The sequence below is a fragment of the Geospiza fortis genome, unplaced genomic scaffold, assembly GCF_000277835.1.
Source record: "Geospiza fortis unplaced genomic scaffold, GeoFor_1.0 scaffold171, whole genome shotgun sequence".
NCBI lineage: Eukaryota > Metazoa > Chordata > Aves > Passeriformes > Thraupidae > Geospiza > Geospiza fortis.
The window spans coordinates 3,400,928-3,412,894 of NW_005054313.1; the positions used below are offsets into that span (position 1 = coordinate 3,400,928).

The following is an 11,967-nucleotide window of genomic DNA, read 5'->3' on the forward strand; positions in this document are numbered from 1 at the left end:
TAAGAATGGCAAGCTTTGGCCAACATCCATTTTCAATTGCAACGATAACAGAAAAGCTTGTGTCATGGCATTTCAGGACAGTTTAATTTCTGTAGCATAAATATACATGGAAAATATTAATGGAAATCAGGAAACATTGTGTTTTCATGCATCCCATCTACAGCACAGTATAAGCTGCTAAGTTGAAATGTGCCAGCTAATAATTCCTCTTTCATTATAAAAAATTGCAAATGCCTATGAAGGCATGTGAACAAAAGACAATGGTTCCAAATATGTAGCAGAAAATCCTTAAATATAATAGTTTTTGTAGACTGAATTGCTTGAAGCAATTGAGCAGCTGCTATGTAGCCAGCTGAAATGTTCTGCACCTCTGCTGAAGCCTGAGGGGAAGCCTGGGTCTTCTGTGCCCCAAGTCCCAGGCGTTGGAGGTGCTGTACATCCCTGCAGCTGGAATGAAGCTGACTTCTCCAGCTGACCCAAGAATACAGTTGGCTTCTTTCAGAGGCAGCTGCATGCAGCATGTAGCCAAATGAATGGGTCATCACGATGAGGGGCCTCTGAGAGGAGAGGGATATGGAAAAAAAGGAAGAGAATTGCCAAAGTGCCTCCCCCAGCAAAGCAGGCTGCTGTAGAAAGTAATGTTAAGTGCAGTTCATTTGGGATAGTCACATTAAAAAAATCCAGCAGAAAACACTCAAAGTCTTAAAAATTTTGATAAAAATAGAAATGTTTAGAAATGTTGATACACTCTTCCCCTGAAGATTAAAGAAATTATTTTTAAAAGGGTCAGGGGCTTTACTTGTAATAAAATTGTGAATTCCAAGTTGAATGCTGCATTGTTAAAAATATGCACATAAAATTTTCAATGTTTAGGGTGTTAATGATTTGTGGGTTTAATTTTCACTCACTTAATGGTCTCTTTTGGATTTTTGTTTTGGTATAAGTCCTAAGTTTGTAAGGATGGCAAATATTTCCTAAATATTCAACACTGCATAAGCAAGGAAGGCTGTAAGAGCTGTGATAGTGTCTCTGGAGATGCATATGAGCTGCAGCATTAGGAGGGAAGGAAAAGATGGCTCTATAGTACCTCTGCCTTTCACTTCCTTCTGAGGCTCAGAAGGCAGAAAAATGGCACAGCCCAACATTCTTCTCCCATTCTTCTCAGGTTGCCACGCTCTTGGGAAGCACAGCCAGTAGTTAGAAAGGTCAAGAGGAATGGAAGCTCTAACATGGTGCTGATTTTAATACAGACTCTAGAAGACTGAACAAATGTACAGACAGCTAAGCTTGACTTTACTGGGCAAACTGTGAACAACTTTGGAAAAAAACCTAAACTTGGTAAGCACATGGGTAAGTATGTTGGGCCAAGGGAGTAGTGCTGCTTCTGCAGATATTTCACAGGCCTATTAAGAGGTCCTTGAAGGATTCAATAAGCATGAGGACAAGGGAAATCTATTTGATACTGCTGGTGCTAAAGCTCTAAATGAAACCCTATATTTTTATCAATAGTGTTACTCTAGAAATATGCCTTTCATGAGCAGCATGGCTAGAGGTTTTAGGAATTATAAAGAATTTTTAGAGCTGTGTTCTACTATCTTAAGTGGTGGCATCTTTTGAATAATTAAAATGTTAATTCCTGGTGCTCCAATGGATTCGGTGTAAATTCCACCTTCTTGCATGCAGAGCCATGGAACTGAGGAACTGATCAGAACAGATACTGGAGGTTTGGCCTGTGAGTGAGCAGTGTTGAAATACTCTATGTGGTATAACATAATGCACGTCATCTTCAGATCCCACACATGGGCTCTGTTTAGTGACCTCACCCCAGCCTTGCGTAACACTGCCTCTTAAGTCCTAGGAGTATTTATTTTTATGATATCTTGCATAGAGAATGCATGAAATTTTTTCAGTAGTTTTCATTAGCACATGGAACTGCCAAGATTGGATTCTAGGTTTGAGCACCAACAGATGGATTTAATTTTTTCATTCAGATGAAACAACAAACTGTCATCATTTATTGTATGCTTGATTAATGTGCTTTGGTGTTGTCTTGATAACTTGAAGCAGTGGCTTTTCCTTTTATAATAACACATTTTGTAATATATTTCCTTTTTGTCTGAGATACAGACTTGGCTCTGGTCACTGGTGCAAATGACACAGTAAACTCAGCAGCACAGGAAGATCCCAATTCTGTTATCAGTAGCATGCCAACACTGGAACTTTGGAAAACAAAACAAGGTACTGAAAGACAGTGACAGAATTTAGTACAGAGTTAGTTATGATATATTAATTTCTTACAAGAAAAGTGCCAACATATAGAAATATAAACTAGAAATGTATTTTCTAAATCAATGCCTCAAAGATGAATATACAAAGGCACATGTTTAGCTGAAAATCACCACTGTCTATAAAGAAAGGGCAGAACTTTGCAGAGGCCTAGAAAACCAAATCCTGGCCATTGCCATCAGACCATGCATATGTTGGAACAGCTCAAGTATTGCATGTTACCTTGATTGTTTGAATCTACTGTGTTAGTTTTCATGGGCTTCATTCTTTTTTCAATGAATTCTTTTAAAATGAGCAAAATCAGCTCAGCCATGCCCACCTTAGAGAGCATTCTGCAGTCAAGAGTTTGACACTAATTTTGTTAGTTTTGCCAATTCCCTGGCAGCTTCCTCAGGCATTGGTTTTAAACCAGTTTTCTGGAAAAAGAAAGCCATATTCAGAGAAAAGAGGAAGATTTTGGTGATGTAAAGCTTCCTATGTTATATTTTTTTGCCAACACAGTCACAATAGAATAGAATGCAAGCACTTTTGTATTCTTAACCAACACAGGTATGCAGAGTAAAGCCAATACTGTCACTACACTCAGACATATGTGAGGTTAAGAAGAAGTAATGTGATCCAACTGCCTCAAATAGACTGAGGTGTGTTATGTGATGCTTCTGACAATGGAAGCTGTATCAAGTTGCTTCCTTGTCTGCTGTAAACATGAAAAAAGAAAAAGACTGTAGCATTGATTCTGCCCAAAGGAAACCTGCAAACAGAAAAACTATACTGCATGTTTCAGCAGTACTATCACTAGAAAATGCAGTTTCAGGTCAGCTGAAATTCACGCTGCATTTGGGAAACTATTTAGTCATGAAACTAAAACCTCAAAAATATTTTTTGAAAGAAATAAAACATTATGAAGTTCTTGAAATACACAATTTTTATTTAACTTTAGGAAATTAAATGAAGGCTGAGTAGCAGCTTGAACAAACTTCTTTTGCTGGAACCCCAAGTATTGTTCTTCTGCAGAAAAGACAAAAGGATTCTTTTTTAAATCTAAAGGAGTTTGATTCTCTTCAGTTCATTAGTGTCCATCTCCAAAGCAAATAATTTCAGGAATTGTACTAAAGCTTTTAGATTTCATGCCAGTTAAACTGGCTTATGGGCCCAGTTTCATAGATGGACACTTTATTCAGAGGCAGAAATTACTTTTACAAGTCAGGGAAGCTCAGTGCACAGGATCAGAGAAGGAGTAGGACTCAGTCCGGGGTATGTTGGTGGAGCACATTCTCTTCTGTTCACTCTTCTGTGGTATGTTTCTAAACATCCTATTGCAACACCAGTGGTCTGAGAAGTCAGCAGTAAAATTATGTGGCAACCGCACCAGTATTGCTAAAGTTAGACAAAAATTTCCACTTTCCATGAGGTGAAAATACAGTCTGCTGTCTGTTTTGCATTAGAGAACTAGTTCCCACCTCTTACTCTGGAACTTCAGAATTATTTGAATTTATTTCTGGCAGATAGGGGTGAAGAAAGTTTTATGTGATAAACTACCTTCTAAATTCCACAGCATCTCATCTCTCTTCTGAATCCATAAAATGGCAGCTACATGTTAGCTTTCCCAACAAGCAAACAGGAAGAATCTGGTATGATCTTTCATACAAACACTTCCTTTAAATGTTGGTATTACTAAGTTTGATCAGTCACAATTAACATTCTTAATGACAGCATTAGAATTTTACTAAAGTGGCGTCCCTCAAGACAAGGAATAACAGCTTAGGAACTATGCTGGGTCCTTCAGTACCTTAGTAGGTGGCCTCATATTCTGGTATCAGTAGATCAGGAGTTTAACTGCCACATATTTTGATCTTAGTGAGAAAGCTTTCCTGTTGGAAATGTGCTGCAATCACCATTAACTTTTGGCTCCCAGAATATTCTGAGACACAAGTTAATGGTACCTGGGAGTGTATTAACTGCATTATAGAAGAATTTGGGAAATTAATAGGAAGTTTGCCTCCCTACCTTTTTCTTTTGGCACTCTTAAAGGTAGGGGTAGGTAGTATGAATTTTCAAATCACATTACATTTTGTACAAGTATGCTATAACTATCATTTATGTAGACTGATTTTTAGATACAGATACTTGTATTACTCTGCAGTTGGGCCTGAAGAACACTATGTGGAAAACCAGATGGACTCAAAAATTGCGAGAAGCAGTAGCAAAGGATTTAAATCAGGTAAGATTACAAGTGCTTTGGGAGGTTGTGCTGTAGATTCCAAGTTGGCATCTCTTTTCAATCTCAATGTATCTTTACCCCATGCACTGTCATGACCCTTTATTCAACCTCGGCTTGGATGACATTTCTGCTACCTTCCAGGAAAGGAATTGTTTTTTGCAGCAGCTCCCTCTCTTCTTCATTTTGAGAAAAGGATTAAATACTCCCTCTGACCAAGCTTACAGGCATGCTAAAGTGAAGCCACTTCATGCTCCTGGCCAAACAAAGAACAAAAATACCCACAATAAGCAAAAGCAGATGGCTTCAGTGGCAGGAAATGAATGAGCCAGACTGCAGGTAAAATGGTTCTCTGAACACATCGTGGAAGTTTGCACTGACAGGTTCTTTGTTATCTGGGGCCTCCCCACAGGAGGCCAGATGTCTCCTGTTGTGAGAGGAGATAGAGATGCTCTTCCTTTTCCTCCCCCTTTAACTTATGGCTGTTTAAGTTACTGCTAATGGAAGCAGAAGCCTGTTTTTCTCTCTTGGTCTCTGATGTTTTTGGAAACAGAAGAGATAGTGAAGGGGTATTCTGATATGAAAGAAAAGGCCCAGAACTGGCCTTTACCTCCCCCTGACCCTCAATTTAAAGAACAGGGAGGTCAGTGCTGCTAATTGCACTTTAAAGGATTAACCACTTGATTGCTTTCATTTAGTGGAACAAAATTTTTCTTTAGTCTCAAAGCTGGGGAAATGTATCAGTTGTACTAAGATGCTTTCAGTGTGAGATGGATGACTTGGTTTGGCTTCTTACACCAACATCAAAATTAAACAGAGAATGTAAATATTTTTATATATATGAGAGAAAGGGCAACTACATCTGCTGCTCAGACAGGACAGATTTGCAGCAGAAGTGACAAAAACCTCCTTCCTGCCCCCATAAAAGGTTATCAGAGGAACAGCAACAGACTGTAAAGAATTACAGATATTAGGTGTGCCTCTGTCCTTTGGTGTAACAAATGACTCTTGCATTACACTGAGGTTGCACTGGAAGAAAAATAATCTGAACCCAGTTCCTGGACACAGTATGCCAGATCTAAAATCCTTTCTGTACATTAATTTCATCTGAGAATTAAAACTGATTTTCTTTTGGAAAAGGTTCTTAATTCCCATTGTTCAAATAAAGTGAGATACACAAAACTTAAATTTGGAAACAATTTTTCACTTTATGAAACTATTTTCCAAAAGTAACGAAGAATAGCTTATACAAGCTTTTATCTGACCTCTGCTTCTTAAATAAAAAACATGTTTCAGGGAAATGTGTCTTGGAAGTAACTCCCCACCTCCCCTCAGATTTTTCTCTCTGGTTCTTGTAAAACATTAGGTCAGTGGGTTAATTTTATTTTTGTTTGTTTAAAGTGGGTGAAAGTTTCCTTCTCAAGCTATTATACTTGTGTGATTAAAAAAAAAAGTACAACAATCTTTGTTTAAGAAATACAAGAATGGATGGAAATGTCAAAAGACTATCAAAATTCATACCAAAGGAAATAACATTAATCATTTTAAAAAGCCAAAATAACCTCTCAATAGCAATAAGAACCAAATGAGTAGGCAGTGTTGTTTCAATAGCGCTGAGACACGACTGCTGATTTTTCTCATTGATTGGCACATGAACTCAATATACAGGTAGATGTAAAAATTATCTTTCCCATTCTGACTTCAAGCCTGTGTTTCCTGTGGTGCTGTTACAGTTCATGCACATTTCATAATTTCATAACATAACCAGCATTTTGTTCTGCAAATGGGGATATGTTTTTGTTCTCCACTGAAATACATTTTTATATGTGCTTGTACAGATAAGCACACCAATATGAGGTATGATGTAAGAGAGTGTACTTGTATCTTGTGTTTGAAGCAATATTAAGATTTCACCATCTTGAAATGCAGGGTTTTTTTCACTATTAAAAATGCAGGGTTTTTTTTACAAACCAGCTATTTGAGCCTGTATGGACTGCTGTGTAAGTATAAAAACATTTTCTTGAAGTATTTTCCAAGACACTATTTCTGTGTTCACCAGGGTGTGTGAGTGCCCTCCTAGAGATAACGCTACAAGTGATAACAAAAACTTGGATGTTTTGTTTAAAAAATAATCTATTGTAATTCTTCAGTCTGTCACTTTGACAAGATATATTTTGTCTTAAGTAACACATTTCTAAGAATATTCAGAAATATTTATCCATCTTATATTGTACCTCTAATGAAACATTTTTTCTACCTTAGGAATATAACTTTTATCAATGTATGATCTCAAATACATTCATATAACTCTGCATGTACTCTTATATACTGAGCTACTCTTCATATAAAGCTCAGGTCTGTTACCTCTGCCAGCACTGGCTGTGCTGGTGTAGCTTGGCAAATCTGCATTCACACCTGACTCTGACAGCAGCACTCCAGCTATGACAAAACTCCCATCAGCACAAAGTCTTACTTAGACTGTTGTAATCTGCCCCTTCGCTGCAAAAGGAAAAACAGAGCAGATTCACAGCCTGCCTAGTTTAAGGAAGCCTTATCAGAAATATTGTGGTCAGAACTAATATTTGTGGTGCCTACAATATGCCATAGTGACATTTGTTAGGTTAGTGCTCCCCCAACTAATGATAATATATAACAGTAATAAACACTTAACTAAATTTGTTTGAAGAAGTCTAAAATTACCCAAGAAGTTGAGAATATAAGAGTACATGAATGGTAGTACAGAAATCATACATTGTATAACAGTGTTTAGAGACCACTTTTTTATTACTAGAAGAATTTTCCAGAATTAATCTTGAAAGTATATAATTCAAATTCAATTAATGTGCTCTTTCATTCTCTATTGCTGCCACTCACCCCAGCAACTAAACACCATCTGCTCATTCACTAAGTCTTTGATGCCACAAGGGCAAAATCAGTATTGCTGTGCAAACCACAAAGAAAACATCTGACAGAAGTATTAGTAACAATGGAAAGCCAGCATGCTGATTCCTTCTTACAGTTAAAGGAGATCACTCCTTACGGCAACAGAGGTCAAGTCCTCCACTCCCATCTCAGGAAATGTGCTCATCACAGTGAGCACATCAGGCCTGTAGGTTGAAGTACAGCAATATTTAGGAAAATGTAAATGTTTTCAAATAAGTAACTCTAATAAGACTGCTCATGTGAGGTTGTTCAACCTCAAGCATGCAGGAGGAGGTCTGCAGCTCATTCTGGACATAACTTAGAGTACAGTCTACTTCCAAAAAAAATCCTAGTTATGTTTGTGCAGTTTATTAGAAATAAAAGTAGTGTCATGCACCGACAGACAGCTTACTCTTTTCCTGCACAACACTTGGCATCTTTAATCAATGTATACATAAATGAAAAGAAAAAAAGCAGATTATCATATTGTCCTTTGTAGCTCTCTTTCAAAATCTCCTGATGATAGTCCACAAGGAAATAATAAATTGCTTCTATTGTGGAAAGGTATGTATCTGGTTTTCCCTTCTGATGACGCCAAAAGCAAGTTTTCCTTGTCTTCAACTCAATTTGCAGTAACCCTGTCAAGGAAAAAAGATGACCTAGATTAGACAATGTGGATTGGTGGCCGGAATGTCAAACAAGACTTTAGCACCAAGACTTTAATTTTGTTTTCTGACTTTGCTGCTAGCCTGCTCAGTGCCTGCATGAAAATAATTTCTCTTCCTGTACCTACACTTTTGATCTGTAAAACGGAGGCAATAATTTTATCCCCCTTTTTGGATCACTTTGGAATTTGATGAAGTGCTGTAATTCCTAGGTTGCAATCTTCAAATCTGCAGTTAATTACAAGTTATCCTTTCATTCAAACAGCCACACAGCCCTCAGTAAACTGCAGCGTCGCTTCACATGGCAAATCCACACCTACCAAGACTCATCAACGTTCAGAAAATTATTATTTCATCTTTTGCAAAGTTAATACTTTTCAAGTGTAAAACAGAATCCCTTAGACTGTTAGTGTTGCTGAAGTGAGGACTACTTACAAGAGCCAGGAACTTTTAATTTATGCTTGTTAAGTAACTGGAATGTCACTGAAATTACTCAGGAGTAAGTATGACAGCATCTTGTAATTAACTTTATTAGATACTAAAAGCATTCCCACTTAAGATGCAAGAAGGAATTTGGTGTCTGTATGGCACCAAAAAAAATCTTTACTTTAGTCTCTGTAACTATTCTGTTATTCAGATGAATTTTAAACAAGTATCTTAGTTTTTATGTTTCCTAAGATGCACAAACTATTCAAAACTGAAACTACCTTAATGTGTTATCACTTTGTAAACAGGATGGGCACTTGGATCATGAAGAACAGGGTACACACCTGTCAACAATATCAGAAGCAAATTGTAAAGTTATCTTTTTCTATCACAATCTGATACTGTCTCTCATGGGACAGTTTAATACAGGTAACAGTACAAAAACCAGTATGGTCTAAGGATTGCTTGGAAGTTATGGGAAGTTTCAGAAAGGTCCAAATTCAGGCTAGAGCCCAGCACTTGTAATTGTACACTTTTAGCCTACAAACTGTGTTTAATTATTTTCAGTGTAATTGCAAGAGGGATTTAGTTGTTTGCTTTGCAGTTAGTAAAGTATGGGACCCTGGATTGTAGAAGAAATCTCAATTACAGCATTTAAAAAAAAAAAACCCAAACCTGAACAGGAGAGTCTGTCCCTGAATTTAAATGTTATTATTGGCATTTCAGAATCAAAACCTCAAAATAGCATACACAGTCTAATTATTACCTCTACTAATCCTACACATGTGAAACTTAAAATAGCAGGAGGAAACTGCATCAAGCTTGTTGCCCTCAAGAGTCTTCATCACTTGAATTCTCAGGCCTAACCAAAATGAAAACTTCCATCAAGTCCACAGTGCTTTCACCCTAAGAGCAGTGAAGTAAATCTCAGGGATGATTCCTCCAGCATCAACTCCCATGTAGTTGTGGTTTGAACACAAACAAAAGTTCACTGAAGGCAAGACCATGGACACTACTGAGCTTACCACAAGTGCAGTATTAGTTACTTTCAAACAAAAGACTTTAGGACCCTTCATGAAAAAAAAAACCAACAAAACCAGAGGGGGTTAAGGATAAAAGTTTACTGAGCATGTTTCCTCTGTACTGGATCTGTATGCAGCCAAAGGCAATGTTTGCTTACAAATATTCACCGTTCACATGAAACCCCACAATGCTAATGAATAAGCTAACAAAATATTTGGCTGATACAAAGCAGTTCCAACTTACAGGGAAAAAAACCCAAAGCAATCAGTTTCTTTAACAATCATGATGATGTTGCCATAAGCTCCATCACTCACGTGAGACAGTCACCATTAACATTAAATTCAACTATTTGTTTTCTGATCTAGAGATCACTTTTAATGAAGTAATCAATCCTAGACATTACCAACTCTCATGTATTTGTCTTTAACTGATTTAGTTTTGTTTTCTAAAGATATATGAACACTTTTCCAAGATATAGAACTATTTTTTGTCCAAGTTCTCTCAGCTTATTTTAAGATCGATGTACTCATTTGCTTTCTCTTGCAGCACAATTTACTAGATTTACTGTCTATATAAATATAGGCTTACAAAACACAAGGCTTTTCTTTATGTTTTCTTGGCTTCATTAATGTTTTCCTTCAATATATCTTGTAACTTAATCCTAATAAGTATGGCAATTACTTTTTATTTGGAATTACAAACACTCCTTTTCGAACTTTAACATATGATGGATATTTTGCTGGATGATGACTTCATTTGCAATTGAACTGAAAAATGAAAACAGTTCTCTATTTTTCATGTATGTACAACATAAAAATGTCATCAGTTTATGCCTAAGGAAACTCTGCCCCATTCATCTTGGAAGTGAAAACTGCAATCTCTAAAAGGGGTATTAATGCAATTTATGTTCTTTATGACAAGCACTAAGGAAAGCAATACATGCACAGGCTGTGCACACTGTTACACCCAACGTGTGGATGGGTAAAATTCTCTCATACTGGAAACTGACTTGCATGACACTTATTAAACCTCACAGCAATCCTGAAAGGTACTCAGGTACCCAGGGAGCTGCAAGACAGCTGGAAAACAGCTGGAACCGAGATATTCCAGAAAGGAGAGAGTAGTACATCAAATCAGCACTCTCATGGGGAAACTGGAAACCATTCAAGAGCTCCAAAGTAACACCAATTAAGACTTTTTGACTAATATATGCATAGGCTTCCATGGAAATTTTCAGTTCCCCTGGCTGCCTGTTATTTTCCTTGAATTTGTCCTCTTAAAATAAGTTTCAAATGCCATACATTAATGTGCAACATGCAATTCCTCTAATCTTTACAGTAATACTTCAATGTAGCTGATAGAGTATGTTTTGTGTTAAACTAAATACTTATAACAGGATTTTAATTGGCCAATACAGCATACTAACTTGTGGGATTCTTTAATAAGCTGACTAGACAAGGCAACATCCATCTTCTATGCAAGAAGGTCTGTGAAATTCCTTGCAGGATCCAGTGTGAAGCAGTAGTAGTGTATATGTGTGTATATATATATATGTATATTGCATATAAACTCGACAACCTGCCTCCCAGCTAAGTGCACTTTTTGCACTAATGAAAGTATTTTCAAACTCCTATCCATCTCAAAGGAAATGGAATGCTATTGCTAAATTGTTTTGTCTTTTGTGGTTTTAATTAGAATGCTTAAATGTAAACTTCTTGTAAAGAACCTAAGACAAAAACTTTTTGCAGAATTACCAATTTCTGCTCTCAGAGTTGGAAGGGTGTGGAGGGCAAGCAGCCATTTCTTTTTTGTCTGGAGTAGTGAGATCATGGAAATGTCCATTAACAACTTGAGGAGAAAGAGAACCCAAGGCATGACAAACCTGTGCTGAACCTCCTAAATCCCTTATTGACTTTCTTGGGGCCTCTGTGCCACAAACATGTACACAAATGGTCCCGTGGGTCTCTGGAAAGCAGGCAGCCACCTGCAAGAAAAATCTTCCTGGCTTCCTTCAGAGGCCTTTCTAACTACTGTTCTACTGTCTAACATGACAGCTCCCACTCTCTGAGACTGAGGAAATTTGCTCCAATAGAGAAGTGAGACAAATAAATGTAAATGCTTTCTTAGTACTAGTAATATCTTTTTGCAAAATAAATTATATTACATGAAAAGTAATGGAGTGTTTGGGTCAGGAAGTATTTTACAGCCCTGGAACAGGCTGCTGAATCCTTCATACACACTCAGCGATAGGGGTATATACAAGCTTACATTGTGCTCAGGTCTGTTATAAACATGTCCCTTGATCATTTCTGCAGCAATAATGTCTCAGAATCAATTTGTATTTTTTTTACCTTGAAGTCGTTCGTCAGTTATTATCTTGTTAGTTTGATTCCAGGTACTGTCAATAAATATTATTTTCTTCAGTCT

General features: G+C 37.1%; 1 protein-coding gene across 1 annotated transcript in view; it reads right to left on the reverse strand.

The window, feature by feature from the left end:
• Positions 1-5,870: 5,870 nt before the first annotated feature.
• Positions 5,871-11,967, reverse strand: part of DTWD1 (DTW domain containing 1) — a 10,319-nt gene continuing 4,222 nt past the window's right edge. Inside the window, 2 exon segments of the mRNA XM_031055988.1 lie at positions 5,871-8,064; positions 11,892-11,967. The exon segment at positions 11,892-11,967 is cut by the window's right edge and continues 28 nt beyond it. Coding sequence (XP_030911848.1) covers positions 7,835-8,064; positions 11,892-11,967 — 306 coding nt within the window. The 3' untranslated portion in view covers positions 5,871-7,834.